Source organism: Nanorana parkeri, unplaced genomic scaffold (genome assembly GCF_000935625.1).
Source record: "Nanorana parkeri isolate BGI_ZX_2015 unplaced genomic scaffold, ASM93562v1 scaffold7, whole genome shotgun sequence".
In the NCBI taxonomy this organism is placed as follows: Eukaryota; Metazoa; Chordata; class Amphibia; order Anura; family Dicroglossidae; genus Nanorana; species Nanorana parkeri.
In genome coordinates this window covers 3,072,424-3,099,282 of record NW_017306275.1, presented here as the reverse complement: position 1 = coordinate 3,099,282, position 26,859 = coordinate 3,072,424, and the positions used below count along the sequence as shown (strand labels likewise).

At 40.2% G+C, this 26,859-nt stretch overlaps 1 protein-coding gene across 1 annotated transcript in view; it reads right to left on the bottom strand.

The window, feature by feature from the left end:
• Window positions 1–2,945: 2,945 nt before the first annotated feature.
• ARHGAP28 (Rho GTPase activating protein 28) overlaps window positions 2,946–26,859 on the bottom strand; it is a 118,101-nt gene continuing 94,187 nt past the window's right edge. The window contains exons 9-15 of the mRNA XM_018553969.1: window positions 21,391–21,553; window positions 18,012–18,094; window positions 15,887–16,084; window positions 14,837–14,980; window positions 12,078–12,205; window positions 10,080–10,138; window positions 2,946–3,869 (exon numbers count right to left, since the gene is read on the bottom strand). Of these exons, the coding sequence (XP_018409471.1) occupies window positions 3,778–3,869; window positions 10,080–10,138; window positions 12,078–12,205; window positions 14,837–14,980; window positions 15,887–16,084; window positions 18,012–18,094; window positions 21,391–21,553 (867 nt within the window). The 3' untranslated portion in view covers window positions 2,946–3,777. The remainder of the gene's footprint in view (window positions 3,870–10,079; window positions 10,139–12,077; window positions 12,206–14,836; window positions 14,981–15,886; window positions 16,085–18,011; window positions 18,095–21,390; window positions 21,554–26,859) is intronic.

Below are 26,859 nucleotides of genomic sequence, written 5' to 3'. Positions count from 1 at the left end.
GTGGGTGGGGGGGGGGGGGGGGGGGGGGGGGGGGGGGGCGGCTGCCTCTTGCAAGGTGAACTTTTGAGATCATTCAGCTCAGCTGTGCTTTAAAGAATTCTATAAAATACCTTACCATGTAAAAAGCCTTAGTGAATCATAAATGGGGGTATTGTGCTGTGCATTTGCGTTTTACACACCAGGTGACTGGGTTTGGAATAAGTTTCCAAAGATAAATACCCATACCTATACATACGCTGTCTTGTTCGCTCTAATAGCTGAGTGTTATTTTGGAACTGCTGCTTTGTTAAGCACATGCACCTTTCATTGCTTTGCAAAATGGTTGCATTTGTTTCCTTATTTCAATTCAACATGACATACACATGCCTAAGTGCACTCCAGTGGAACAGAACACAAAATAAATTTCAGAACACAAAAGCAGCATTTTTTGGATGTTAAACACGCACGGCAGATTAGGACTGCAATGTGATTGCTGTGCACATCTACATCTGTGCACTCATGCGGACCCACGTTGCAAGCATTGTATAATATTTATCCCTGCACTTGTTCATTTGCTTTCATAAATAAGACTGTGTGTATTTTCAGCTAGAACAACATGAAACATTCTATAATAGTATTTGCAGTATACCAACCCTTGAGCGGACTTACAGAAATGGAGGTAAATAAGGCTGCCCACCAGTTTAGTCCTCTGTGGTACAGATTTGAAAGATGTGCAATTAATACTAGAAGCAATCCTGAATGATTGTATGTATTATGTTCCTGTGGTTTAAAGCACATCACTGCTTTTTCTACTCACATGAACCTCAGCTTTCTACATATGTACCATTGTGAATCCAACACTTAAAATGTAGTATCTAAAATGAAAGACCAATACAGTTGACCATAAATACAAAAGATAACACCTAATACAATTAATACCAAGCGTAAGGCTAAGGCGGGATTCCACCATTGTCTCCAGGCCTCTATGGTTCTAACACAGGGAATATCACATGAATCCAGCAAGACTTCCATTCCTGAAAAAGACACCTAATTGTTTTAATAGTGGCCAGTCATCTGAACAGATATGAATGTTTTAATGCCAGATGTCATAGTCACAAACTTTGAGTTCAGCTCAATGTAAACGCTGGTGGCCCATGTTCTGGAAATACAAATATCTTGTATACTCTGTGAGTAATAATTGCCAGCCACAATTCCTCACAGCTGCTGCTTTATCATTGGCCACAATGACATAGGAGGCACACAGGCCCTTAACATATTGGGCCTTATTTATTAAAGCGCAAAACTAGAAGACGCACAGCCATGTGAAGGGAACCTGTGTTTAGTTTCAACATCTAATCACATGCTGGCAAAAAAAAGAGCTTTTACTTTACAAGTTTGGATGGTTGAAGTGAGCACAGGTTAACTTCACATCTCCTAGAAAATCAGGTCCATTGCCTTTGTCCTGACTTACACAGTAAGGCAAGACAAACAGCTAGCATTGGAAACAACAGAATTGGCAGTGCCTTTAGGACCTGTTCACATGATGTCTGTTTTCTGTGCTGACCTGATCCGTACGCTCCTGCACTAAAAATGCCTCCCAATGTATCCCTATGTGTTTTATGGGCTACAGTTCTCACGTGCGCAGTCCGTTCAGGTTACGACAGAAAAAATACTGCATGTCACATTTTGTCCGGTCAGGAAACGGACCGGAAACGCGAAACGCTTCAAAAACATGTCAAAAACGCACTGCACTGCAGCTAACATACTGACAGCCCCACTCCAGCAAAAAAAACAACAACTTGATCAGGACCTGATATCATGTGAACAGGCCCTTAGGATAAAGAATCCTCATTCATATGGAATAAGGGTAACAAAAACTCACATAGCTTAAGGGGGAAAGGTTGTAGGCCAGCTTAGTACATAAGCATACTGTATGTGGTTTCTATTAGAATAGAATATGTAAATATAATTTACATATTATTTTATAAGAGAATTTAGGTTTAAAAAAGAAGTATTTAGCATTAGATATATATTTTTTTTATAAATGCAGCATTCTAAGCAATGTGGACGTCTGACACTTAGTATGTATTGCCTCCAGTGATCATGGTACTCCCCCCTGACAATGCTTTTAAATGTTTGTTTCTTCAGGATGGAGCCATCTTTGTTCAGGCATTAAGTCTCAGTATCTACATCCTAGACTAAAGCTGGCTATACACAGATTAAATTTGTCAAGTTTTCTCCTGAATCGGCTACAATTTGATCCATGAGTGGCCCTGCTGGCACCACCTGGCTTGACAAAACTTGATTGTTGGCCAAACAGTGACTGAAGCCAATTAGCTGCATTCAGTGTTCGGGTATTCTGACAGTGGTGGTTACAATAGCTGGCAGGGGAAAATCATCCATCCACACTGTCTAGCATGGATGGGGGAATCAAGTGATTTCTAATTGTATAAAGTTATTAAATTGAAACCTAACTGGGTATGGCCAGCTTTAGATGCTGGTTCAGAAATAATGCAATCATGTAAATCCTGGTGCCTGTGCAGTTCTTGACTATGTTCACATATGTCTGACACAAATCACCTCTCTGCTGCAGCTTGTCATCTTGTGACAAAGGACACTGCGGAAATGTTTACTTGCAATTACTGGAGGAGGGGGGAACTGAGGAAATGCTTTCTTCTGCCTGCAGCAGACTGATGTAATCGTAGCCTGGGCAAAGTAGCTTGACTATAGCTCAGTAGCTACTCTTTACTGATTAAAGGTAGAGTGTCATTAAAAATGATAGTGTTGCTGTATATTTTGACATGTCATGAATTTAATACAGTAGTGCATGGAGCAAAACAGTAACCAATCTTTCTGGATGACTGTGATTGGTGACGATTACTGCACTGTGTGCACCACACAGTATCTTAACAAGTCAGGGTAACATTATTGTTTTGCTAACACATTCTGTTTTTAAGGAAGCACCTTACAATGATTGGGCATTTTTAACACAACCATGAAACAAGTCATGCAAGATTCTGTGGTATTATGAATTCTTAAACAGACAAATAAGTTTACAAAAGGTCTTCATTCTTTTTCAAAATTCAATTGTTTCCACTAACAGAAACACTCACATATTAAAAAAAAATACCAATGTAAGAGGCACCTACCATTATGAGAGTCAAAGCATATTATTAAAAGTGAATACTGACATAATGACAGATGGTTTACATATACTTCGACCAAGAAATATTTCAAATACAAAAGCATTGCCACATATCTACAAATAGATATAAAAAGTAACTGTACAAACATAGTGGTTCATATACAAATGGTTACACAATAGTTAAGTTCTGATACTGAGTAAAAGCATTCACGTCACCATACACATTCCTTATTAAATGCACCTAAAAGAAACAATGTTCCCCTTTATTAGAGGGCTCTGTGTTTCAAGTCTGTCCAGCAGAAAGGAGGTATCCAGATGTCATCACCACATCTGTGTCCGCAATAATACTTGTAGAAGGATAACGTGGCAAGGACTGGGAATCCCATAGCTTCGCAACTTCTTGGTAGTGTTTTACTTCCCTAACAAAATGAATACAGTTTTCATAAATTATATATCACTAAGAACATTCATTCAAAGTCCACAGGCTTTCGCCACAAAGCTAGTGTTCACACTTCATAGTACCCAGATGTAAGTATATTCCAACAGTCAGAGGATGGCCGGTTTTAGCAGTATCTACAACACTGCATTCATTCCAATACATCCCATAAGTGCAGCTGCTTGGTGAAAGTGTTGATAGTAAATATACAATGATCTCAGCTTGTTTTGGGCCTTAAAATCCATTCTGCACTGGGGTTTACATGATATACATCCAGCATATAAGTATCTGGGTCCAAGCAGTGTTCTCCTGCAATGACAAGTAATGGGTGATAGAATCAGCAAAAGACAAAACTATATTTATTTGCAAGCAGTCTAAGTACCGGAATGTAGCAATGCATTCCTATGGCAAAATTCTTTTTTTTGATGGCAGCAGAACCACCGGCCAATAGAAAACAGTTGGGCGGAGCTAGCTGTCATTGCTAGCTCCGCACAATCGTTTTCTATTTTTTTTCTACTTTTTTAACTATTTTTCTGTTCTGCTCGGTCCCACAGAGGGATTCGGCTATTTACTCACTGCTGTTCGGCATCTATAAGAAAAGACCGAACAGCAGCGAGTAGCCTGCCGGAGGTTCATGTTAGCCGATCCAAATGTTGGATCGGCTAAGTCGAACTCCTTCTACACTTCGGGTCAGCCGAACATGCTGAGCATGTTCAGCCGACCCGAAGCCACACGAAGCCAGCCGATGTACAGCTGATTTCAGCCGATATACGGCTGATATCAGCCGTACAAACCTGAAGTGAATAGCCGAACAGCGCTCGGCTCACTTCCCTTCAGGTCGGTCTTTCACTCGGCTGCCTACGGCAGAAAAAAGGGGATGCAGAAAAAAGAGATTTAGGACTCTCAATCTCTTTATCTATTTTAAAAGGGAAATATAAGGGGTCTGTTTAGACCCCCAATATTTCCCCCGAAGCCCCTAAAAGCAAATTATAACATAAAATGTTTAATAAAAATAAATAAATAAAAATATATATTTTTTTTAAATTTAAAAATGTATAAAAAATAAAATAAGTAAAATAAATGGAAAAAGTTAGAAAAAAAAACATTTTCGGTTTTGGCCCAACATTTTTGGGAGGCACAGGGAGTGTCAAATGTTCCCTCATATGTGGGAGCACTATTGTCATCAAAAAGCATTTGCTCCACAAAAATATTAGTATCAAGATTCTGGTGCCAAAAATCCCCTATTATCATTAAAAAAAAAACATTAGTCCGCACAGCTAAGTGCTATTGGAAGAAATATTTTAAAAACATCTATGTTACTTCAGGGATTTTAGTGTGTGTCTAATGGTGGAATAGTTCATATTGGCCATACAGTGGAATGGTGATCATAGATAGTTTTTATTCATTTATGTAAAACTTTTATCCCAAAAGGAAAAAAAACAACTTTTGCTATAACTGCGTAAAAGTATTAGCTGGAGTTAGGATTTAATTTGTTAGTCAAGCCCATCTAAATCTGCTAGTGCATCTAATACTACCCTCTCCTTAGGCTGACAATTCTGCTGTACAAGGGTGGCACCATTGCTCCTCCAGAGTATGGGGCCATCCTAAGACAGGAAGTGTGTTACTGACTAGACAACCAAATTAAAAAAAGGGAAATACACCTAAAAAAAAAAAGAAGACTAATGCAGCCACTACATCTAAGGATTTAGCTGCAATATACTAAATTATTATTTTTGTTGTAAGCAAGCTTATAATATAAAATAGTACAAAACATTACTGTGAAAATCAACGATAAGAACACTTGTAGGCATATTCCTGTCAAACCTGAACATTTAGAATAGAAGTACCACACAATAGAATAGAAGTAACACTACTGCCCTGCCTCAGGCATTTCTGTTTTATTCTGGCAGTGCTTCAGTAAACCAAGCCACTTCCCTGTGTAATATCCTCTGGCAGAGCTCTGGAAACACCTAATGCCAACCCTGTCACTCCCTGTGCCAATATTTCCCAATACGAAATATCAAAGTGTCTATGCAGTCTTTCTGTTTACAGAATGTATTCGTACCCCTGCTCCATCCCCGCAAATAGAAACATTCTATTCAGAAGAATTAGGTATTTGGGCAATAAGAGGTACAAATCTATAGTACCTTCCCGAGGCCTGCTGAGAACTCGGTTCAAGGTTTCAGTGGAACATGTTATTCAATTTCCAATTAAAGCAAATGGAGTGGCAATATTTCTGGGTAACTTACGTGGCTTGCTGATTTTTTTTCATTATTACCTGGTGTATGTCTGTAAAGTGAAATCTCAGATAAAAATTGGGGCTGCCATTTCTAAACACCTACTGCAAATACTAGTTCCATGGCTTTTGCACTGACTGCCTAGAAGTATGCAGATAATGAATAAACTTGATGTATGCTTGTTTTCTGACCTACAAATTATTGAAGCCTAAATAAGCCAAGAAAGGAACATTTTCAGATAGCCATAGCAGCCTTTGTGTTTTTCTCAATACGGGTTCAATTTAAGATGTGTGGAAATTGCAGAACACGTAGACATAAGTTGTAATAATAACTAGTCATTTAAAGAATAATTCATCATCTCAGTGTTGTAGATGTGCCGGTCCCTGGAAAATCAATGCTCACTTTGCTTTGTTTGAATAAGGTCCAAGAGTCTGGACACTGCTATTATTAAACAAAAACAGGAAAAAAAGCATCGGTAGGAAAAATATTTCAAAAGAATGGGACATGAAGACACTTGCTGTTGATCACTATATAATATTAAAGTGACACTAAACTCAGGAGTTAAACCTTAAAAATGCATTCAAGTACCTTAACTATTAACAAAAATATAGCTTGTTTGTGCATCACTCAGCTGTAGATCCTCATATCATCTCCGTATTTGTGCTGACACTGTCCTTCCTTCTGGAGGGTGGGTACTTTTGTTCTCCATGATCCTTGTGTGAATTGTAAAATAATTACTGTTTCAAGCTCGCTCCCATAATAGATTTAAGTCCATCTTGGTTGTGAGCTTGGCATGCCTGCTACATTACAACATGCACAGGGACCATGGGAAACAAAAGTAGCTACCCTCCAGAAGGAAGGACAGTGTCAACATGAATTCAGAGATGATCCACAGCCAAGTGATGCACAAATAAGCTACATTGTTGTTAGTAGTTGAGGTACTTGAATACATTTTTAAGGTTTAACTCCTGAGTTCAGTACCAATTTAATGCTGTTCAAGCCTTTAGCCACATGCTTCATTTTTTCAGAAACAAAATCCACTGCTGGAAATTACACATCCAGACTCTTCTTTCTGTATTAAACATCAACCTAAATTTTGTAAAATGAAAAGCCCGGCTTAGAGGCTTAGACATTGACAACCTCATATATCAGGACATCACCTCTACAGATTGGTCTTCTTTGTGCTCATTTAATTCAGTTATAGTTCAGCCAATCAAAGGCACTGGTACTGGTTTCATATTTTGCTAGGTAACATTCAATTTAATTCGTTGGTCAAATATACAGTATATTCCAATTTTAATTCCAATTTTATTTCTAAATATTCAATTTTATTTAATAGGTTAACATTATCACTTAAGAAAAGTTTTGTACAGGGATATCAGCTTATAATGAAACATACATGAATACAATACACACTCACTTGTGACTCAAAATTGTTAAAAAAAGGTACCACTATCAATCCACATTTCCTCAGTTTAATTCAAAGGTAAGCAATCCTTCTACAGCACTGACGTGTGATTACTTTAGGGCTTTTAGCAAATAGTTTATTGCATCACAATGTAAAAAATTGTGCCATTTGTAGGAACAGTGTAAAATGATATAGCTGTTACTACCAATGACAAATATATATATAGAACATAACGCTTGGTTCACACAGCATCCTCCAAGGTATTAATACCTTTTAACTGGACAGGTATCACACACAAAATTCTAAAACAAATCCTTAAATAGGTATTTTTTGAGTGGGAACCCAAGTAAAGCAAATTATACATGAATGTATCTGTGTCCCTTTGGAACATGGCAGAGCTACTCAGAGCCTTTTCTACACCTGCCCGCTCTGAGCAATGGGAGTACCTGTAGATTCTTTTATCACTTTTATGAAGAATTTAACTGTTCAGTCATTGAGGGCAAGCACTGAAAGTGATTAGAGTGCGATTTCAGGCAACAAGTTATCTAATCAGTAAACCACTAATGCTACGCAACAAATACTGCACCTGTGCTTAAATCAAACAGTTCACTCTATCTGCCCTAACCTGAACTCTCCATAATCCCATACAGCAACATGTTGAAGACCACCAGAATGGGCCTCTTGTAGTCTACGTCCTAAAGGTATGTGTTGTGTAACTTTCTCTCTCTGATTTCTGCATCACAAGTCATATTTCTTCTTCCAAAACAAGAATAGAAGAATTTACTCCAATTGCTTGAATCTTCTTAGAACTAACATTTTTACATCAGGCTTGCTATGTGTGAGAGGCAGCAGGAAAACTGCAGTAGGAGTGTTTGAAAATTCTTCTACTGCATCATAGGCAGGGGTTCTCAGATTGCCAAACTGCCAACCAAAGACATTTGAGTGAAATTGTGTTCTGTAGCAATGCCCAGTGGTGTAATTTGGCTTTGTGCTGCCCTAGGCAAGACTAAACTCGGGCACCCCCTCAATCTAAATTTGCCCCACCCCATCCTGTTTAGGACATTTTGCGCAACCTGTTAGTCGCAGGATACACCGCACACGGGATCTCAGGAGAGCTTTGCATGGTCTCAGGTGGGCTGTATCGGGTCTCAGGAGAGCTGTGCAGGGTTTATGGTGGACTGTGTGGGGTCTCAGGAGGACTATGCAGAGTCCCTTTCCCAGCATAGGTGTGCTGCTCCTCTTACCTGCAGCCTAAAGTGCCATCAGTACCAACAGGATACATTGCAGTCCCCCAGCCTGCTTCTGGGACATCAGATCAGCAGATTACATGCTATGGCCAGCCCCGAGCCACCTGCTGCTTCTCCTCCACCTCCTGTACAAAGCCAGCCGGACTGCATGTCATTGGGCCCTCCCCTCCACTGGGCAGCTGTCTAATTAGGCAGCCACTCTTAGGGCCTTGCGGCTGCCTAGTTTGACTGATTAGGCAGCCGCTGCTGCCTGATTATGTGCCGCCCTGCCTTGGCCCACCGGGCAAGTGCCCAGTATGCCCAAAGGCACGTCCAGCCCTGTCCACCTCATTGGTTTGGGGTGCCGTTTTCTGCCGCCCCCCTGGAAAGTGCCGCCCTAGGCAAATGCCTAGTTTGCCTTGTGGTAGATACACCCCTGGCAATGCCTTGATGGAAAACTAAAAGGCTGAGCAGGAGACTGTGGTAGCTGGGTACTATTCAAGGGTTCATTTTCCATTTAAAGAGATACAAAATTTTAAAAAGAAATGCTACCCCCTTTCTCATTTAAAATAGAAAAGAACTGCAGATGTGTAACTGTACCTTTACTCTGGTTCACTTCTAGGAATGAGGGGGTCATTCTATGCTTGTGTGGGTTTCCTCTGGGTACTCTGGTTTCCTCCCACACTCCAAACACATGCTGATAGGTTAATTGGTTCATGTCTAAATTGTCCCTAGTATGTATGCATGTGAGATAGGGACCTTAGATTGTAAGCTCCTTGAGGGCAGGGACTAATGTGAATGTGCACTGTGTAAAGTGCTGCATAAATTGTCAACGCTATATAAACACCAATAATCAATAATATGTACATAAACAGGTCCTCCATATTCTGATATATTTTGGACATGTACCCTGTTTGACTACAATTCAGATGGCACAACATCCATTTAATTCTGACAGTTTATATCAATACTTTGCTTTTCCCTGACTCCAAGCCAGGTGGAGAGTGTGGGTGCCTGTCTAAATCCTTGAAAAAAAACCCATATAAACTATCCAGTTCCTGTATGTGATCTGTGCCGTGTTTTACGTAATATCTTTCCATTCTTAGGGGACATAGTTTCCCTGTTTATGGTAATTCTCTGCAATTTAAAACTTGATGATGAGTTTAACTGCTCTCACGCATTTGTTAAATAAAGCTTTATCTACCATAGCAAGACGTTTTGGTTCCTAAATGAGGAAATATTAATTCTGGATACAATTATGGCCTGTAGTTTTTAACAGCCACTGCAGAAGTGGTATTATTTTATATTTTACAGATAGGATCACTTCAGCTCAGCATATTAGTCTGGCACACAAATGTAAATGTAAATATTACTTCTTTTTTTCAGAGTTCCCTTATGTTCAATTAACAGTTTGATTATGTTAATCAATCAGTTGCATCATTTAAGGTGGTACAGGAAACAATGAGATGATGTATGCAAAAACAGAAATTCATTAGCTGCAATACTGTACTATTAAAAGGTAATATTGAGCTTATAGATATTCTTAGACACAGATATTGTTTTTTTAGGATTTGTACTTACATAACTAGGAAGATTAGATTTCATATAATTTTTAATTTTGCAGTTTCAGAAAAGCTTAGGAGCTTACCTATGTTTCCCCCTGTTTCATATAAACTTTGGTTGTGCGATTTGTCGGCTGTTCCATGACTGCAAATGCAAAAGAAATAGATTTAGAATAGAATCAGTTTGATGGAGAAATGTCTTTGTTGCTTTATTCTGCACTAAATAACAGCGACTTATTGTCTAAAATATCTTGTAACCAGCTGCTGTTCTGTCTTCTTTAAGCTGTATTCTCCAGTGGGCACTGCTAATTAGTTCCAGCATTCTAACCAAATGTTCTGCTGAAAAATTGTTTGGGTATTTCGTATTACGATCATGGATTTGCCCTTCAACAAAGAGCTTCGATAAATGAACAAAATGGGAAACGCAGGTGTTAATGTTAATATTGTGACAGGAAATGTGGGCATATAAAAAAAAGGGTCTCTAAAGGGAAGACACTTCAATGTGGACGGCACCAACAGAAGCATGGTGTGTGATTGATAGGCTTTCATACAGTCAGATATAAAAGACGTTCGACCTTTGATACAGCAGCACAGCAGAAAGGCAGACTATCATTCAATGAGAAATTATACTCTGCTAGCACCGTGCACTAAGCATATTTAATAAAGCAATTACAATACATTCGTATTTATTATTCAATTTGAATATAGCATTAATCATTTAAGATGCTGACAACAAATTTAGCTATTGTTGTGGAAGAGGATACATATTAATGCTAATATAAAAATATTATTATAAGCAATAATTGTCTGTGGGGCTCTCCTTTCAGCCCCACATCCAATCACTATCGAAATCTTGCCGAATCAACCTCCATAACATTTCTAAAATGTGCACCTTTTTAACAAACGAAACCACAAAGTTTCTAATTCACTCCCTTGTAATATCTCGCTTTGGCTACTGTAACTCCCTCCTCTTTGGCCTACCACTAAAGAGGCTACCTCCCCCGCCCCCCCTTCAGTTTATCATGAATGATGCTGCCGGTCTCACCCACCTTATCAACTGTTCAGTCTCTGCCTCCCCTCTCTGCCAATTCCTCCACTGGCTCCCAATTGCCCAATGAATAAAATTCAAAATACTAACGACATGCAAATCCATCCACAACTCCGCCCCCGACTACATCTCCAATCTCATCTTAAAATATCACCCCAATCTGTCCACTTAACTCCTACGCTGTCCACCTTTAGGCGATTCCTAAAAACTCATCTCTTCAGGGAAGCCTATTCCAGCTCCACATAATTGCCCTTTTACTTCTTCCACTAACTCAATCTAAACAATTATTACCTTTTGTATCACTTGCCCCTCCTACTATATTGTAAACTCCCACAAGCAGGGCCCCCCTAACCCTTTTGTACTGTACTGTATTGTAGCTGTACTGTCTCCCCCATTTTGTAAAGCGCTGCACATACTGTTGGTGCTATATAAATTCTGTATAATAATAATAATACTTATGTATCATACATTCTATAGGGATACAACTGGGGGAGTCAGTACTCAAGAAGGACTTAAAATGTATAGGTTTCAGACAGAGAGAGAGATTGTTTATCCAGGGAATATCAGATTGCCTTACAGAATTAGTTTGGATTTCCCCCCCTCCAATTGGAGCACATTGGACCGTGCTATATAAGGGGGTTTTTTTTTGCCTTCCTCTGGATCCACTGCGGGTTTTGGGTTCTGTATATACATATTTATTTTTCTATTGGTTCAACGCAATGGGCTATTTTGAACTTGACTAACGATGTAACCATATAACTTTAGCAGGCTGCCCCAAGAAATATGTTTTTTTTCCAGCCCACCACTGCCCATATTCCACTGATATAGATCTGTTGGATAGGCTTACATTTTAAAATTAAAACTAGTGCTTATAAGTGATTACAAGTGTCACTTGTAATTGATAGTATAAGATACAAAAAACCAAGATGTCATAAAAAGCATGTAATATATAAAAATAGCTTCAACAAAACTACTAAATTTTAAATAGATCTCTAATAAATGGAATGAAAAACAAGAAATGATCATCTCTTTACACCTGTTTTCACACTGAAAGCGTGCCAGGATGTCTTTGGCTTTTGTCCGACTGTTCAGCTGAATTGCCATGGAAACCTTTGAGTGCAGTGGAGCGTAAACTCTTATCACTCCTTCAGGTACATCACAGTGCTGAAATATAAAAGCAAAATAGAGCTCTAATAAACATGACACAGGCAGCCATTGTTTTCACAGGCTTATCGATGATGATAGACAAAACACAAATTGACCTCAACAGAAGAGCATTCTAAAAGTCTAAAAATAGTCATATTCACCGAAGAGTACACCAGGATTAACAACACTTCCCAAAAGTGTTCATTTATTGTAGTTTTAGTTACAAGGACCCTGCATTCAAAATGGTGACAGAACATGGGAGGAAAAATGAGTTGCAAGGGAAATAAATTAGATTTCAGAGAATAGGAATACCATACAATGTAAATGTTTTCCGACTGAACTGATACCATGCCAGTTACACAGATTGTCTCACCTCTTGACTTCCATTACATCTACTGTATGTTCTATTCGAGTCATGCCATGGTTTAGATATACTTTTTTAAGATCAGGTTTTTCCAGTGTAAATATTTCTCCTGTACATTCCCTTTCAAATAATCTTTTCTTTCTATACAGCTTGAACTATCATAGGATCACATCACTAAGGAACCTATATACAAAGCAGTGCAATGGCCTTACCAAGGACAAACTGCTGCTTAAAATAAAAACACAAAATGCACATTTATAAAGCATAGCACTGTGTGCTTTATAAATGTGAATTGTCTCATGCTTGTTTTGGGGCTCTGAAGCAAATGGAGTTCCACTAATAACAATGAAACAAAAAAACAAAAGTGTCAGGAGGAGGTCTTGTCACGTGATCTATCAAAATCATGTGACCATCCTCTCCTACAATCACAGAGTTCTCTTTTCAGTGTTAAGCTAAAAGAATTCCATGAGAAACCCAGGCTCCCCACTGTGGGCTGCATTTGATAATTAAGATGTAAAAAGCATGCCAAAGTGTGGTATAACACTGTGGTAACTGCACTCTACCATAAATAGTGTGCAAAATATATGCACACTAGTAGGGATGAGTTCAGGTTCGGACTGGGTTCAGACTAGCTTTCGGTCCAAACCTGAGCTCCTCTGAACACAGAAGAGACATTGTGCCACCCGCCCAATCAGCTATGGACCAGGGCATTTCCTGCCCCAGATCTGCACATAAACAAAAGGATGGGATGCTTGTGATGACATGACCAAATATAGCCATGTGGCTATATAAGGTCAATGACCTCACAGTACTCCACACTTTGCTTAGGTGCAGCTGTGTAAAGGGAATTCCCAGCTGCAGCCAATTGGGTGGCTGTGAAAGGAGCTTCCTTCCAGGTTCAGACTGAATCCAGTCTGAACCTGAGCTCATCCCTACACACTAGTAACTGCTCTGACTTTGAATATCTTATAAAAGAACCCCTGCCCGTGTCCTGACTGTGTAGGTTCTCCCTCTCTGCTAAATAGACAGTACAAGACCTGAATGAAAAAATTCTCTATAGTTAGAGGAGTTCCCACAGTTGAGAACAGGTGTCCCAATTTGGAGACTTGCCATTGCTTTATCTGATATAACAGTGGGATTTCCCCTCATTTTCTGCACTCTCTGGTCTCTGCTACAGGAAATAAGGATGGATCAACAAAGATATAGCACTAAAATCTTAACAAGTGATTTAACCCTTCTCTATTCTATTAAAAAACATTAAAAACTTTGACTGGATTGGCACCTAAATTGATTTATGACAAATATGTAAACAAATACCGTACAAAAAATAAAAAATGGTAACAAAAAAACTTCCACTATACAACTTTTTGCTCACCTATGACCACGAAAAAGTATACATTTTTAAAGGAGAGCTATGGGGTTAAGGCTTTTCCCCATAGTTCTCCTTAGGGTAACGGGAGGACACAAACTAGTGTCCTCCCGTCACCCTAGGCTCAGTATACCACGAGCTGTAGCTCGCGGTATACTGAGACGCCGCAGTATACCGCTAGCTGCTGCTCGCTGTATACTAAGGCCCCATTCACATGTAGCGACATACCTTTGCAGCGGCCGGGATAGCGCGACTTTCGGGGCGACGTTCCAGCGATGATCCAGCAACGGTAGCGCGACCTTCTCCGTCGGGCTCCATAGAAAAAAAGCAAAATCCGCCGAGAAAAGGGTCCGGTAGAAGTGACTTGCGACCCCGACGAGCGATGCGCGACATGGAGCTAAGACAGCTCCATTGACTATCATTAGCCGGCGACTTCTTGCGATATCGCGCGGCAAAAATGCGCGATATCGCGCCGGAAATCGCGCGATAAGTCGCTACATGTGAACGGGGCTTAAGACGCCGCAGCTGAAGCAGATCCCGACAATTATGTCTGGATCCGCCCAGCTGCGTGACTGACAGCTGGCTCTGCCTCCCCTGTCCATTCCGCCAGTCAGCGCTGGCAGATAGGAGCGGGGAGGGGTGAATCCAGCTCCTCCCCTGTCACGGCAGAGAGCAGTGACAGGATCGAGAGTGTTCGCTCACCTCCCGATCTACTGAGCCGACCTGTGACAGTCTCATTGTCACAGGTCGGCTAGAACTATGAGGTGAGTGGAAATCACTCATCTCATAGTTCTCCTTTAAGGGTTTCAGAACTTCATTATGAGCCTTGATATACACGTAGTATATCTAAAGGAAGGTGCTTAACAAATTGCAGTGCAGTTACAGTAGTCAGTAAATAAGGATCATAAAAATATACCTCTCTCCTTTCAGGTCTCTCACGCTCCATGGTCTTCCTCCTTAGAAGCTTTCTTACACTCTTATCAAATATCAGCTGCTTTTTGTTATTGTTCAAAGCAGCTTCGTTCATTTTCCGCACTTGTGAAATCAGAAAGGCTGGAACCTGAATTAAAACAGTTTATTATGTTTTTTAACCTTATTTTGCATGTTTTTGTTTTTTTAAATCACCTTGCAGGATTGTTTCTTCTGCAAATGCTAGTAGACAAATGAATGGATGAATCTTAACTACTACTATTGGAAGTCTATAACTCTGCTGCAGTTCCCCATCAGGTCCATCAGCAGAGGGACGCTGATCTCTCTGAAAGTGGCCCGAAGCCACACGAAGCAAGCCGATGAACGGCTGATTTCAGCCGATGTACAGTGTTCGGCTCACTTCACTTCAGATCGGCCATTCACTCGGCTGCCCTCAGCAGCTTCGTGAATAGACCCCTAAGTATTCCTAATGAAGAATAAAGGAAGGTAACTGTGAAAATAACTCATGATGTCATACTACATTAATTCCAATCCCGATCATGGCCGAGCGGCTCATGTTCGGCTCACTTCACTTCAAATCGGTCATTCACTCGGCTGCCCTCGGCAGCTTGGCGAATAGACCCCATAGTGTTATCTTCCTATAAGTAAGTATGGCACATGCTATTTATGGTTATTTAGAGTCTCCAAACTACTTTTTTAATCACTGAGTTGTGCTCTGTGAACATATGTGGTGCTGCGTTAATTCTTTCAGATTCATTTTAGACATAGTATAACTCACAAAATGTAATATTTATGATAGTAATCCACAATGATCATGAAATTGGTTTAACTGTTATTTGTCATTGGTATCTAATCTTACCCATAATGCAAAGGAAATAACTCAGGTTTGGAAAAACAACTTCCACTGTTACAACACCTTGCCAATTCTACACTTGTTGCTACACCAATGAGTTAAAAAAAAATAATCTACACCAATGAGTTAAATTTTATTTTCATCTGATAAAAAAAAAAAGAGATTATTGAAATGTTTTCTCACCGTCCATAAAATATCCTGGTACCTAATTAAAAGGCGAACAATGTGTGCAGCAGAAGCAGCTGACTTCATTTCTTCCTGTTTGGCGCCTTTCCCTTTGTAAATAAATATGTTTGGAGCAAGAATCATAGAAACATTCCATAGGCTCATTTTATTCTTCTCTTCATTTGACACAACCTTTTTTAGGAAATGTAGCAATGCCTAAAAAAACAAAGGCAATATGTACTAAAAATATGTAAAACTGTATTTTTCAGAGGGTAACTGCAGTGCTGACAGGGTCATATTTTGCACAATCTTTACTGAGTTTTCAAAAATACTAATATTGCAGTGTGTTAGTTGTAAAAAAGGTTAATGTTTACAAAACCAATATGCTTTTTTTATAGCATATATTGAGACATAAATACCAGTATAGGAAATGAATACATACATACTAAAAAAAAAAGATCAGCCCCCAGGGCTCATTACTTATATATTATAATAAAGATCTCAAATAGCCATATTTTAGAAATTCTTTTTTTTTTTTTTACAAATTAGGCCCCAGTCAAAAAGAGAGAAAAAGTATGCTTTTCTCCTCCTAGAATTTCCAGTGCACAATCCTGTTCTACAATAGGTCATTTAAAGTTGCCTGCAACACTGTGTATGATATGCACAATGATCAGTTAAACAGATTGCCTGTAGTGATCTACCTATACGTTATACACTCACTGTTGATATTCCTGTGTGGAGGCATTCTCAAGCAGTAAAGATCAACACTGTCAAAAACATGTATCTATGGGTAATCCCTTTGCAAAAGGTGCAGTGATTTTGTGCACTGAATCTGGTTATAGGCATATTATTATTATACAGAATTTATATAGCGGCAACAGGTAGTGCAGCGCTTTACAATTAAGGAAGACATTACAATCACAATACAATTCAAGACAAGATGGTAAGGAAGGCCCTGCCAGGGAGGGGCAAGTGATACATGAGGAGTATTTAGGGATCGCCTAAAGGCAGTCATGGTCTGCTCAGAGAACTAATGGTCTAGGCATTCCTTATGCATCAGTGCTGTTTTATGGTAACCAGCAGCTTGATGGTGTTGCCTTGCCTGATTTGTTACAGAGAGATTACTTCAGGAAAGGTAGACAAAACTATGTAGGTGGTAGGAAATCCAGGTCCTGGTCTGGCGCTGGAGCAGAAGAGGCAGTAAAAGAGCTGGTGAGAGGGGGGAGTGGTGAGATGCTGTGGGTCAGCGGTGTCAGGAATTTCCATCGCTCGATGCCTGGGACATACAGTTCTGGGCACGGGGCAGGTGTTTTTTTTCTACATTTAGCCCTGCTGCGGAATAAATGTAGAGCAGGGCAGCCATTTTGTACAAGTGATCTGGGGGAGTTTACCGATCACTTGCATGCAGCCTGTTTGCCCCCCTCCCTCCGTGGTCCATTCCCATGCTGCCCCCCCATCCCCACCGTGGTTTTTTGGGTCCCCTGCTCCTGATGGCAAATAAGTTCATGGTGGAAAGCGGGGAGCAGAGCGGAGAAGATCTGTTCTCTAGTCTGCTCCATTTGAACAGTGGGACAGGATTGATGTACTCGCAGCATATGTGATAGCGGTGAAAAACATGGCAAAGAGTCAATGTTATCTAGCCAGTATCTTCTCTTGTAAAAGTAAACTGCAATACATATTCGAGACATAACACACAACCTAAACACTGTCAGCAACAGAGAATGGATGAAATACCATGAGTATTAGGTTAGGATCAATTACACAGTCCAACATTCAAGAACTTCTGAAAATGGCAAAAACATACCTTGAAGAAATAATGGGAACTACTTTATCCTCTGTACATAATATTCATCACATTGCCATCATCACCCTAATTAGGCTAATAGCTAGGAAAGGGAATAACATTTTATATGAAAGACTTTATTAAACCAAAAGGCATCTGTATGCAGTGCTTACTCTGGTTGCAGAACTTCCCTGATTTATTGTTGAAGGCTGCCAAGTGAAAATGCTGGATTTTCTTTATGTGAGAAACAATACATATATTTAAAATAAGCTTGTCAAATAATTGCAAGGGAAGTCACATTTTACTTCGGAAAGGAAATGCATCCAAATATCTAGTGATTCTGTTTCTAATTTCATTTACCTTGGCAGTATCTCTGTTGGCATCTGGCAGGAGCATGATTAATAGATGAAGAGCTTGTAGCTGCAATTTGATCTTGGAGATTTCTAAAGAAATGAAAATAACTCAAATAAGGATTCTTATATGAAAGTTGGCAATATGATTAGTTGCCGAGAGAAGGCTTGCTTTGTTCTCATGAGAATTTGTTTTTATAAAATATTGCGGAGCTGAAAGATTACCCTGCCATAACTCTGTCTTGGGCATCACTCAATGATATAAATTACTCATTATACCTAAAAAGATATAGGAAGAATACACAAAATATTTATTTAATCGATCTATAAAGATTTGTATTGTGTCCCTGGGGCTACAGAATCTGTGGCCACAGTGGCATAGAAAGCTATCAAAACTATTTTCATAAAATGCAACTGCCCTGACATTTAAGGCAATCTGGCACCTAAAGAAGTGTAGGCAATGGTTCTGCTCGCTACATCTCTAGGAAACAAAAAGAACACAGAAGCATCCGGTGTTTTAATACTGTATAGACGGCATTCTCCTAAACACTGGATCATAAGTGCTTAAATTTATCATCAGGTCTCAACAGGATGGCATGTTTTGTAGGTTTTCTCTCAAGAGCATTGGCGGAGTGACCTCTGGCTAAACTTAAGTAGAAAGGTTTCTGTGAATTCTTGTGAAGAGATTCACAAGGCAAGCAGTGTTGATGAGGTCTGACCATAGGTTTCACAACATCTGGTTTAGACAATACATTAAAACTTAACTCCTCCTTTCTGATAAATTGAACTTATAGACCAAAGCAGTGATAAATATAGCTATTGTATATTAGTAAGGTTTATTTACTAAAGACAAATAGGCTGTTCACTTTGCAAGGACATTTGCACTTTGCAAATAATTTTTCCTTTAGTTTAGTGAATAAGGTAAAGCTCTGCTGACTTCCATCATCCAGTCATGTTTCCTTGATTGGGTATTCTTTGCAAAGTGAATTTTCATCACATTCACTAAGCTAAGGGAAAATTTCCCTGCAAAGTGCAAATTCCCTTGCAAAGTGAACAGCCTATTTACTTTTAGTAAATAACCCCCATTATGTCAGTATATTATTTTAAAGAGTCTGGGGGGAAATGTTCACCTTTTGATCACCCTTTAACCGCCTTGTGGGATCTGAGCTGGCGTATTTAAACGTCTCGTCAGCCACGTCCACGACTTAAAAAAACACATTTTTTGAATTTTTGTCCCCAACCATACATACACGAATGCAAACATACGTTGGGTGCGCATACATACGAAAACAAAGATTGCGCCCATCACGCCGCAAATGTTACATATCACCGCAAACAGCGCAGTGAGAGCAATAATTATACGGCCATCAATCACTGATAACACTAAACTAAAGAGAAGAAAAAGCTTTTAAAGCGTCGCCTATGGCCAATTTTGGGTATGGTAGTTTTTTGCGATTTCGTGGGTGCGTGCAATTTTAAAGCTTGACATGTTTACCCGACGTGACCCCGTCTTTTATATTTTACCAAAAAATTGGGTAATGATAATTGTATTATAACATAAAGTAAGAAAAAACTTTTTGTTTTCAAAATTTTCAGTAATCTTTCCTTAATATAGTAAAAAATTAAAACCCCAGTGGTGATTAAATACCACCAAAGGAAAAGCTCTATCTGTCCCCCCAAAAAATTGTATAAAATTAATTTCAGTACAGCGTTGCATGACGTAATAAATGTCGGTGGAAGTACCGCAGCGATGAATACTGAAAAATGGCCTGGCCAGGAAGGGGGTGTAAACACCTGGTTTTCAAGTGGTTAAATAAGTCCTCAGCTGTCTACAATTGATTCAACATGCAAAAGGGGACGATCCTAGTGTAACATGGGGGAAGAGACTGTATATGTTTGTTCAGACCTGCTCGACTATGACACAATGTTAAACAGTATTAACAACATATAAGTTTTGCTTTTTCCTTTATTTTTCCAGTATGGCATGTTAGATGCATGGGGCCACTATAAACAATTGGGGACAACCATCCAATCACGTGCAGGGAAATTGAAAAGTAGGACCTTCTCCTGCATTTAATCACGTTTGAAGCAAAATTCACCTTACCTCACTGCAATTTAGTCAAACACCTATGGATTGCTGTTTTTTTATCTCTATTTTAGTTATGACACGTGGCCAATTTAGGAAAGAAGTAGTTAATAAAGCTTTTTATTAAAGAGGCCCCCTAGAGTATTAGGAAAACTACATAATAGTGTTAACAAATTAATGAAATGCCATTGTTTTCACTCTTTTTAAATCTGCAACTTTCATAAAATAATATCTTGCATTTATACCATAAAGGTCTGTGTTCATCCACTTTCTGTTATAAGTTGACAGCTGTCTCTCAATTTATACTCCTGCATTGTCATCCTGATACATGCATCTCTGATGAAGAAAACAAGTGGCCGTGCCAACAGTGAGCAAGCACAGTCCACCATTGTCACTATCAGGGAGTTGGTCCAGAGCAATGATGCTGCTAATGCTGGAGTGAGTGCATTTAGATAGAAAGTGACTGAAAGCAGCTGGAGGAGATCAACATTACTGAGATACAAAAAAAGGATTAAAAATAAGCATTTTATGAAAAGAATGGCAATTGTTTATTATCACAATGCTTCAGAAAACCAAATGCCATCTAGTTACGGTTTACATCTACTTAAGGGTTAACTAATGCTAACACAATCAAGATGTTTTCCAGAATTTACAAAAACAAAAAAAATATATCTTTCAATTAAAAGGGATTTTATTACTTTAAATGTATAAACATAAGAATCCAAATTCCACTGATATTCAGTTGACTGCATACTGCTGTTTGCATATGATTTATTATAACTTTCTGCGTGACTGAAAAGCAAGCGCTGTTGATGATAAAATAATGAAAGATTGTTAACACTTTAGATATACAATATGTCTTGCTTGCTTTTTTTGTTTAGCCAAATCCATTAAAATACACTTTATGAGATGGGGCTGTTTATTTTTAGCAGGAAATAATGTGCACCTAGCTAAAAGTCTTTTATCAAATTTAATTGATTAAAATATTGTATATGTAACCTACACATTTTGTAAAACATCATTAGTATATTTAAATGATTTCCAGTAGCCCCCTGGCTGTGTTCTGTGCTGAAAAGTGTCCGGCAATAATGGTATTTATTTCTGACTCCATACAGGAACACACGGAGCGTTACAGCCTAGAATTAATTTACAAAGGTCACAGAAGCTGACAAATGGCAAGTCTTGTGTTTAAACCTAGCAGGTGATTTACTCCAATTTTCTATAGAAGATGTGCTAGAAATGTGTTTTATGTTTGCATATTACTATTTGGTATTCCTAATACATTGCTCAATCTTACACTTACTTTCTACTAAGGCAATGAAGGCAGGGATATATTCCATTGTAAACAAAGGAGTCGGCAATTCTCTTATAAACATCTTAAGCAGACCGGCTGCATCATTGTTTCGAACCTTTTTCCAGTCAAAACTGTTGTTATAAAACTTTGTCTCAAGCTCCTGACGCAGGCTCTGCACAAAAGAGAATACATTTTAAGATTCAAAGTTAAAATGTCAATGAGTTTCTTTTTTTACATTGTTACATTGTTTCTTTCAAAAAAATTTATCCAAAAAAGTATTGCTCTGAACTGGCTACCCACTAATTTCTGACTGCCATTTAAAGTTGTTGAACTTCAGAGAAACAGCGTAACACACATTATTATGAGGTCTATTCACAAAGCTAACGAAGGATCTAGCCATAGCTTCGGCTGATCCTTCAGGTAGCTTTGGCCCCAGGACCCCTTTGGCTCAGGGCTGCTGTACGGGCTATTCACTATAGCCCGTACAGCCCCCGAAGTTGGCCGAGGGGCTCAGTCGAGCCGAAGGCATATGCTTCGGCTCGACTGAGCCCAGGGCAAATTCGAAGTTGGCCGAATGGCCTGCTTCTGACAGCTGGGCGGAGCCAGCCGTCATCTCACAGCTGGCTCCGGCCACTTGCAGAGAGATCAGCGTCCCTGGTTACCTGGTAACCAGAGACGCCATTCTATCATTACACTGAGAACCCGTCGTAGCTGCTGTAAAATCATAGCAGCTCCGCCGGGTTCTGTGTGTAATGACACAAGGCGTCCCTGGTTATCTGGTAACCAGGGACGCCTTGTGTCATTACACTGCGGCTCCTCAGTACACTGAGAACCCGGCGGAGCTACTGTAAAATCACAGCAGCTCCGACGGGTTCCGTGTGTAATGACACATGGGCATCCCTGGTTACCAGGGACACCCATGTGTCATTACGACAAGAGCTTAGGAGAGCCGGCAGTGATATGAAACCCGACTCTGCTAAGCTCTCATCTTAAGGAGAGAACAGCATCTGCTGGTTACTAGGTAATGAAGGCCTAAGGCAACTTTGTGAATAGACCCCTATATATATATATATATATTACAGGTATTTATATTGCACTGACAATTTACACAGCACTTTACATAGTGGCACGTTCACATCAGTTCCTTCCCTCAAGGAGCTTACAATCTATGGTCCCTATCTCCGATGCATACATAGAGGGCCAACTTAACGAGGAGCCAATTAACCTACCAGTACGTCTTTGAAGTGTGGAAGGAAACCCACGTAAGCACAGAGAGAACATACAGACTCCTTGCAGATAGTGACCTGGCCGGGATTCAAACGAGGGACCCCCAGTGCTGCAAGGCAGAAGCGCTAACCACTACGCCACTGTGCTGCCTACGTATGTTTATATACTAACTGTTTTACTTTCTAAAGGATCTGTAACTAGACACCTCTGCTATACAGTATGGCATACCTCTGCCACAAAGTGCAGTCAGGTCATGGGCAGACTACACTGCCAAACTCCAGGTGCAACAGAAAACATTTATTTACTGTATCTGTTTGCATGAAGTTCTATTTTAATGAATATACATTTGGGCATGCATAAGTACACTTATCAATCAAACAAATAGGTGACTTCTTATCAGTAACAATTGTAAAGAATATAAATTGTAGTTTGCTTTCACTGTGGTTTATGTCTTATATAAAGAGCTTACATTACATACTCAGCACAGGGCCTCTTTAATTGTAACCATATGTTTCAAAGAGCCAACAGTTTTTGGATTCTTTTGCTAATTCCAAATAAGCCAACATATTTTTTCTTTTAAATCTGGATGTGTTTAAAATGTATGCAGTTTCAGCCTAATTTATCCTTGTGACAGATTTCATCATCATTCATGAATTTCATGATGTGAATGCAAGCCAGAAGGATTTCAAACAATCCCACACGTGCAGCACATCAATCCCACATCTGAACATTTTAGAAAAAATTATTATATCACATGTATGAAGTCACTCCTGCGAATGAAAGAACCATAAAAGAGAAAAGACTTGTCTTCAGATAAAATAGTTTGTAAGTCAGGTTATAAAACATAATAGTGTGGCTACATATAAATTGTTAGCCTTTTACCCCCCATACACAGCAGGACTGTAAAACTAAAATCTACAAGACTGTAAAATTAAAAATCTGCAGCCATTAAAAATATTATGAAAAGAAAATCAATGTCTCTGTACGTTCAAGTTGTGTACACAGATTTATGAAACTGCAGCAAAAGCGGAGCTGTTGTCAATAAAAACACCCAACCTCCTTTAAAAATTAAGCATAACTGGTTGTGTTACTTTTACTCCAGTTTTCATACACATACATTATGTAGGAAATATACTAGCCTCAGCCTTGCAAATCTTAATGCTATTCATGCTACTGAATGCTAGTCAGCAATGGTGTTGCTAGGCCCGATAATTCTGACCACTCACCCTGCAACCTGCACCTATTTTGTCTTTATTTTTTCCCAAAAAATACCACATTTTTTTCTTTATCCACTTTACTGCTTCGATACAAATGCTGCAGTGAGAGAGCAGTGGGACAGGGGGCTACACATTCATCCTTCCATCTCTCCTCTATTACTGATGAGTATATTACCTTGAGCACCAGGAAATATATTTTAGGTCCTGCCCTCTGATTTCTTCCCTGGTGCCCAATGGCCTGAGGTCAGCATGCAGCCCTCTGGATCTTGCCTTGCAGTCCCTGGACCCTAGCAGTCATTAGTGGCAGCATTGATTTTGTAAATTGCCTGTAATGGCAGTCATTTGTAGCAGTCATATGTAACATTTCCCCAGTCTCTGATTGATTCCTACAGCATATCTCCAACCACGCTTGCAGCATATCCATGGTCTCTGACTGTTTCTTCTATTAAAGGAGAACTATGGGGTTAGGGCTTTTCCCCATAGTTCTCCTAAGGGTAACGGGAGGACACAAACTAGCGTCCTCCCGTCACCCTAAGCTCAGTATACCGCGAGGTACAGCTCGCGGTATACTGAGACGCCGCAGCTAAAACGGATCCCGACAATTATGTCTGGATCCGCCCAGCTGCGTGAGTGACAGCTGGCTCTGCCTATCTAGAGGTAGAGCCAGCTGTACTCGCCCCCTCCCCCGTCCGTTCCGCCAGTCAGCACTGGAGGATCGGGGGGAATCCAGTCCCTCCCCTGTCACAGCTCTCTGCCGTGACAGGATCGAGAGGTGAGCGAACGCCGGTATGTGTTCACTCACTTCCCGATCTACTGAGCCGACCTGTGGCAGTTTAGTTGTCACAGGTCGGCTAGAACTATGAGGATGAGTGGAAAGCACTCACCTCACAGTTCTCCTTTAACTCTGCAGTCCCTGATAGTCTTGCATGGCCTCACATATATTTTACACTATCTTTTTTTCATTTTAAAAAAATACCACAATGCAATGCAGGTTTTTCTGAGATCACATTCACAGTGATATGTCCTTATAGAAAGACTTAGGGGTCTATTCACGATGCTGCCGAAGGATCTGGCCGTAGCTTTGGCCGATCCTTCAGCTAGCTTCGGCCCCAGGACCCCTTCGGTTCAGTAGAACCGAAGGGGTGCTGTACGGGCTATTCACAATAGCCCGTACAGCTCCCGAACATGGCCGAGCGGCTCAGTCGAGCCAAACGCATATGCATCGGCTCGGCTGAGCCATTGGCCGGCCGACAGCCTGCTTCTGACAGCTGGGCTGAGCCAGCCGTGATCTTACGGCTGGCTCCGGCCACTTGCAGAGAGATCAGCGTCCCTGGTTACCTGCTAACCAGGGACACTGATCTCCAAACAGCTAACTCTCCCCGGCTCCCAGGGAGTCTCCTGCTCCTGGTCGCCAAGGAGAGAAACACTGCTGTGTCTTTTTTTTCTTTATTCTGACATGAGCGATGTCAGAGTAGAAAAAAAAAAATTCCCATTGAAATGCATTGGTACATTACTATCGTTTTCTATCAAAACTTTTTAAACTCTTTTTCTGTTCTACTCAGTCCCTCCGAGGGACCGAGCAGAACAGCCGAGCCGAATGACGCTCAGCGGCATTCGGCTATTCACTGACTGCTGTTCGGCATCTTTAAGAATAGGCCGAATAGCAGTGAGTAGCCTGCCGGAAGTTAGGCTCAGCCGATCCATATGTTGGATCGGCTGAGTCGAACTCCTTCTGCACTTCGGGTCGGCCGAACATGCTGAGCATGTTCGGCCGACCCGAAGCCACGCGAAGCAAGCCGATGTACGGCTGATTTCAGCCGATGTACGGCTGAAATTAGCCGTACCAGCCTGAAGTGAATAGTGAATAGTGAAAACAGTGTTCAGCTCACTTCACTTCAGGTCGGTCATTCACTCGGCTGCCTACGGCAGCTTAGTGAATAGACCCCATAGAGTACAATGCAAACCCTTAACACTCACAGCCCCTACAAACATTACAAAGAAGAAGAAGCCAACCAAAGTAAAAGCTATTTAAACTGCAACAAACATTTTTCAAAATATCTTTTACTTATGCTATGTGAATGGGAACATGTAACAAATATAAAATCTGTGCTACCCCAATTTGGCTGCAAAAGTGGAAATACACTTTAAGCTTCCTGGTCCCATACCTGTGCTTTGCCTTGTTTCTGGATTCCTTCTGTTACTGACCTCTTGCTTGGATACAACCATTCTTCTTTTAGCTGCCTACCCTGACTTCTTGCCTGGGTAAAACCATTCTGATTGCTGTCTGTTCTGACCTCTTACCTGCATACAACTATTCTTCTAATTGCTGCAAGCCCTGACCTCTTTCCTAAATATGACTCTTGATTGCTGCCTATGCTGACCTCTAGCTTGGATAAAGTGCTCAGTGATTGCCTGCCGCCTGCCCAGACCCCTGCAAGTTTGGTGTCCAGCCAGTCACAAGCACTGGTCACTCTTGCACACCACACTTTCCTTGAACATGGCCATATCACATGGCACGGAAACTATTTCTGTCTTTCAGGGTTGCTGGGGAGTGTCTCAGTCCAGCAAATATAGCATTGCATCTTAAGTACTGAGTCCATCCAAGAACAAGTTTGCATACTAGCCTCAAGGGAAAGGTGGCTGCAGAATGGGACATGAACTTTGTGAACACATACCAGGGGGAATGATAAATATTTGTTGAGATAAAGGGGTAACATAGTAATACTAAGAAACAATGTCAAAGAAATGTTAGCATTAAACTGGTTGATTTTAATTGCTGTCTGCAGATAAATTTGAGTGGAGGGACTATATTTCTTGCAAGATTTCAGTTGCTACCAGAAGCAACACTATAACGGAGTTACACTGTTTACAATATTCAATAACTGGCAAGTAAATCTTACACATCAAGTGCTGAAGCTCCTGATTATTAGTACCAACCTTTCATGGACACAACAATGTATCTCCCCCACTCAGCCAGTTAACCCAGCCAGTGGACAGATTGCTTTTACAGATTGCCTATAAGTTGCAGTATGTT